The sequence below is a fragment of the Arachis ipaensis genome, chromosome B09 (assembly GCF_000816755.2).
Source record: "Arachis ipaensis cultivar K30076 chromosome B09, Araip1.1, whole genome shotgun sequence".
NCBI lineage: Eukaryota > Viridiplantae > Streptophyta > Magnoliopsida > Fabales > Fabaceae > Arachis > Arachis ipaensis.
Genome location: NC_029793.2, coordinates 137,755,328 through 137,760,623, shown reverse-complemented (window position 1 = coordinate 137,760,623; position 5,296 = coordinate 137,755,328). Strand labels below are relative to the sequence as shown.

The 5,296-nt window shown below is 41.1% G+C and overlaps 1 protein-coding gene across 1 annotated transcript; it reads left to right on the top strand.

Moving 5' to 3' along the window:
• Window positions 218–3,218, top strand: LOC107616329. Its single transcript, XM_016318300.1, has 6 exons — window positions 218–293; window positions 392–454; window positions 603–684; window positions 785–884; window positions 1,188–2,126; window positions 2,283–3,218. The coding sequence occupies exons 1-6, from the start codon at window positions 218–220 to the stop codon at window positions 3,216–3,218; spliced, it is 2,196 nt and encodes a 731-aa protein (XP_016173786.1).

The following is a 5,296-nucleotide window of genomic DNA, read 5'->3' as shown; positions in this document are numbered from 1 at the left end:
AGTTTGAGTTAGCTATGCATGTGTCTAGGCAGAGTAGGGGAACACATATGGCTGAGGAGGCGGACCTTAACATGCCCCAACCTCAACCATGAGTATTATAAGTTGGAATTGTCGGGGAATAGCGGCTGCCCCGACGATTTCTGAGTTATATGAGATATGTAAAAAAGTAAAGCCGCTAATAGTGTTTTTAACAGAAACTAGGGCTAGGAAGGAAAAAATGGATAGGGTTAGAAGAAAGCTTAAGTTTGACTATATATTTTGCGTGGAACCCCGGGGCTTGTCCGGCGGTCTAAGTTTGTTATGGAAATCTAATACTAATATTAATGTTCATGAGTGGTGTGATAATTACATTAAAGCAAATATTAACATTAACAATGATTTGAATTGGCAGGGTATTTTCGTGTATGGGAATCTAGTTTTTCAAAAGCGAAGGAGACTATGGCAGGAGCTTACGGTAAGCAACATGAATAAGGAAGTACCTCAAGCTTATTTGGAGGATTTCAATGATATTTTAAATCAAGATGAGAAGGTAGGCATTCATTCACAACCTAGAATTTATTTAGAAACGTTTAGAAGGTTTGTAAATGATAATGGTTTAATAGATATTGATCTTAAAGGCAGTAAGTACACATGGTTTAGTAATCCAAGAAATAATGTTATCACTAGGAAAAGACTAGATAGAGTGTTAGTGAATTAGAAGTGGTTGCAAATATATCAGAATGTTAATTTAAGAGCCTCTCCGGCCGTTACTTCGGATCATTGTGCTTTAATTTTGGATACACAGCGGCGAGTTCGAACAAAAAAAGATTTCAGGTTCGAGGCCTATTGAGCAGAACATGAGGAGTGTAAAGAGGTCATCCAAAGGAGCTGGAAATGGGAAGATGGTAGTAGAAACTGTTGGAATCAATTCACAAAAAAGAGGAACAAATGCATTAGGGAGTTAATGGAATGGAGCAGTAGGAAGTTCAAAAGAGCAGATAAAGAGATAGAAAGGAAGAAAACAAAACTACATCAAATTCAAGAGGCAGGTATGACAGAAGAGGAGCAAAGAAGGGAGAGAGAATTAAAGAAGCAAATATCAGAGCTATGGAAACAAGAAGAGAAATATTGGGGGGCAAAGATCAAGGCTGAAATGGTTAAAGTGGGGCGATAAAAATACAGCCTTCTTTCATGCGATAACTATTCAGAGAAGAATTAGGAATAGAATTGACAAATTGAGAAATGAGACAGGACAGTGGATTATAGGGGAAGCAAATATCATGAGATTGGTAGAAAGACATTTCACTAAGCTGTTTACGTCGGAAGGAAATAGGAACCTGGAGGAGTGTGTAACAGAAATTCCTAAGAGAGTCACAAGAGAGATGAATGAGGAGTTAATGGCGAACATCACTGATGAGGAAATAAAGGAAGCGGTGTTTAGCATGGGAGGCTTAAAAGCTCTAGGCCCAAATAGACTAAATGGATTATTTTTTCAACAACACTGGGATATTTTGAGTAAAGAAGTGTGTGGAGTAGTCAAACAGATTTTTAGGGAAGGCAGCGTACCGGAGGACTTGGGAGAAACAACTGTTGTATTGATTCCTAAAACGAGTCAACCGAAAAGCCTGAATCAACTTAGACCCATAAGCTGTTGCAACTTCGTGTACAAGATAGTGACGAGGGTCTTGGTGGGGAGGTTAAGGAGAGTTTTAGATGCTATTATATCTCCAGTCCAAAGTGCCTTTGTAAAAGGAAGACTTATACAGGACAATATAGTAATTGTGCAGGAAGCTTTTCATAAGTTAAACCAAAAAGAAAATCATGAAAGCAATGACATAGCCATCAAATTGGATATGAACAAGGCATATGACAGGCTGGAATGGAATTTTCTACAAAGGGTAATGGAAAAGTTTGGTTTTAGCAAAGATTGGGTCAGATTGATGATGAGTTGTGTGAAGAGTGCAAGTTATAGATTCAAAATAAATGGCAACCTATCAACCAAGATCATTCCACAGAGAGGTCTCAGACAGGGAGATTTCCTATCGCGCTATTTATTTATTTTGGCTGCTGAGAGTTTTACTATTCTCATGGATAAGGCGAGGAAGGAAAATCTTATATCTGGAATTAGGCTTGCTCCAACAGCACCGGTCATTACTCACCTACTTTTTGCTGATGATTGTATTATTTTTGCAGGGGCACAAAAAGAGGAGATTTATCAACTTATCCAAATTATAAATAAATATACAGAGGCATCAGGATAGAGAATTAACACTGACAAGTCCAGGCTGATATTTGGAAGGCAGGTATCAATACAAAGGAGGGTGAACATTGAGGAGATCACTGGAATGGCATCATGGGATGATCCGGAAAGATATCTAGGGCTACCAGCAAGATGGGGAAGATCCAAGAATAAGGCATTAGAGTGGATACAGGAGAAGATGCTGGACAAGATGCAAGGATGGAAAGAGAAGCTATTAAATCAAGTCAGAAAGGAGGTTTTGATAAAAGCAGTAATACAGGCGATTCCTGTCTATGCTATGAATATCATTAAATTCTCTAAATCCTTTTGTAAGAGAATTGAAGCACCAATAGCCAGATTTTGGTGGAGAAGCAATGGTAAGGAAAGAAGCATCCACTGGAAGAGTTGGGTTAAAATGACAAGGAGCAAAATAAATGGAGGTTTGGGATTCAAGGATTTAGAATGCCAGAACATAGCACACCTAGGTAAACAAGCTTGGAGGTTGTTAAAAGAGGAGGATGTTATATGGGTTCGGACTCTGAAGGCCATTTATTACCCGAATTACAGCCTATGGGAGGCAGGAGTAGGTAGGAACGCTTCATGGATATGGAAGAGCTTGCTAGAAGGAAGGGATTTCCTTAGAAGGAAAGGAAGTTGGAGTATAGGGAATGGAGCAGAGGTAGATATTTGGGAAGACAATTGGGCGGTAGGGATAGGAAAATTGGGAAGAGGCAGAACAGGAGGTATTAGAAAAGTGAGTGAGCTGATTAGAGAAGGGGAGGGTTGGGATAGGAACAAGATTAAAGAAATATTTCATGGAAGCGTAGCTAAACTAATAACTAAGACTCCTATTAGCCTGATCAACAAGAAGGATCACTTTGTTTGGCAGCACAGAAAGGATGGACAGTACACTGTGAGAACCGGTTATCATGTCGCTAAGGAGGAGAAGGATTCGAAGGAAGAGGGAAGAATCTGCAAGGTTTCGACTAGTCAGGATTAGAGGGAGGTTTGGAAAGCTATTTGGAGATTATCGGTGCCTCAAAAGATTAGAATGTTTCTATGGAAAGCAGTGCATAGAATTTTGCCAGTAAACACGAATCTGCACCAGCGGAGAATTACAACGACGCCCACATGCAGCATATTCCAGAAAGAGGATGAAACAATTGAACATGCGCTATTATTGTGTCCGTGGACTAGAGCAGTGTGGTTTGGTTCCAGTATTCAAATTGTTCCTACGGCCTATAATGTAAGATCTTTTGGAGAATGGATAATGGATAAAATCAAAAGAATAAAGACTAAATCAGGGAGTGAACAAGAGAAAACTTTATGCAAGCTAGGATGTGTTTGTTGGTGCATATGGAAAGCAAGGAACCAGCATATATTCCAGCAAACAGAAATCAGCCCACAAAAGGTAATAATTCAATCAGAATATCTAACAACAGAATTTTATAAGGCAACACAGAAATCCAGTAAAGCAAACAGTCCAGATACAGGCAAGGGCGGTGTGAGAAAAAGAATTACCTGGAGACCGCCGCCAAAAAATAGGTTGAAAGTGAACACAGACGCAGCTTTCCACAGGGATACCGGTACAGCAGCTCTAGCAGCAATAGTAAGGGACTGGCAAGAAAAAGTCATAACTGGGACAACAGCAACATTCAAGACAATATCACCATTAATTGCGGAAGCTCAAGCATACAGAGAAGCACTCATACTAATTAAGAATCTTCAGATACCCAATTGCATAATTGAAACTGATAGCTTACCTCTGGTTCAGGCAATCAAGGCTAGAACGCCTATAGCAGAAGCAGATGCTATCATTCGAGATATTCTCCAACTGCTGGAAGAGGCTCCAGATGTGGGAGTTACCTGGACTCCAAGGGATGGCAACAAATTAGCTCACCAACTGGCAGCGATGGCAGCGGAGAATAATCTTGGGAGACAATGGACAATGAACCCACCTACTCAATTAAGGAATACAATCAGATCAGAAGCAAGTCTCGCAACAATTCAGCATATTCAAGATATACAAAATCAAGTAATACAGAATCCAACTAACAACAAATTCTGATTCAATCACCCATCAAGAATTGCATCATGAATTGCAAATTGAAGAGACGTTACCTGGAGGGGTGGAAACGGAAACCCGAGACAAGCCATCAGCGATAAACAAGGAGCACCATCGCCTCAAAGCAATGCACCTACCCACCAACGACAGCCATAAGATAGTCTCTGATAGAGCAGATACGGACAGAGGAGGAGGCGCAGTTGATCGGACAGAGATTCAGAAGGAGGTATGCCGAAGAGTGGGTAGCGATCTTCAACCCAAGGATCCGACGGAGGTTGCAAGGCAGATCCGAGTGAAGGCTATGGAGAGAGGAGCAGCGTGCGAAACGGGGTTCGAAGGGAGGCAAGGGGACGCAGATCAGGAGGAGAAATCCGTCGTGAGGCGCAGCAACGGCCTACTTCAGCACGAAACCTTCAGGATTAGGGAAGACGGAGGCAATGGGAGAGGAGGAGCTCGGAATCACGAACATGCACAATCGTTGGAGGAGGAGAACACAACACTAGATAGCTCGCAGTGAAAGAGGGAGAAGTCCAGGCTGAGGCGTTGAGGGTCAGATTGTATCCGGGTCGGGCGCGGGTCTGGGTGGGTTACGGGTCTCTTAACTTCAGGTGCCTTGGGCCGGGTTGTTTGGCTGGCCTGAGGCCACGTCCAAAAAAAAAAAAAAAAAAAATTTGAGTCAACTTGTATTTTGTCCAGCATGGTCTTGCATCTAAACAATTATTTGTTGAAGTTGTTCTCTCACTAAGGCTATCTTGGCTTTTTTATTGAAATAAATATAGAAAAAAAGATTATTTCTCTAAATACGCACGACTGTAAATAATTTTCAAAATGCGCAACTCCATCTCAGGTCCATCACCTACGAAGTGGATATACACTCCAACTCAATTTTAATGCCTACAAAATGGACCAGATTTTCATTTTTTGAATAGCACCTACAAAATGGACGTTTCAAGGCCAGCGTCTACGAATTGGACTATGATAATAGTGGTATACGCGAAATAAAACCAGAGAGA

What these genes read in the sequence shown, in the direction of transcription:
- LOC107616329 (XM_016318300.1), top strand. Translation starts at nt 218, where the DNA reads ATGGATAGGGTTAGAAGAAAGCTTAAGTTTGACTATATATTTTGCGTG. An exon ending in AGGAAAAGACTAGATAGAGT is followed by an intron (nt 685 to 784) that starts GTTAGTGAATTA and finishes TTGGATACACAG; the next exon opens with CGGCGAGTTCGAACAAAAAA. An exon ending in GAGCTGGAAATGGGAAGATG is followed by an intron (nt 885 to 1,187) that starts GTAGTAGAAACT and finishes ATAACTATTCAG; the next exon opens with AGAAGAATTAGGAATAGAAT.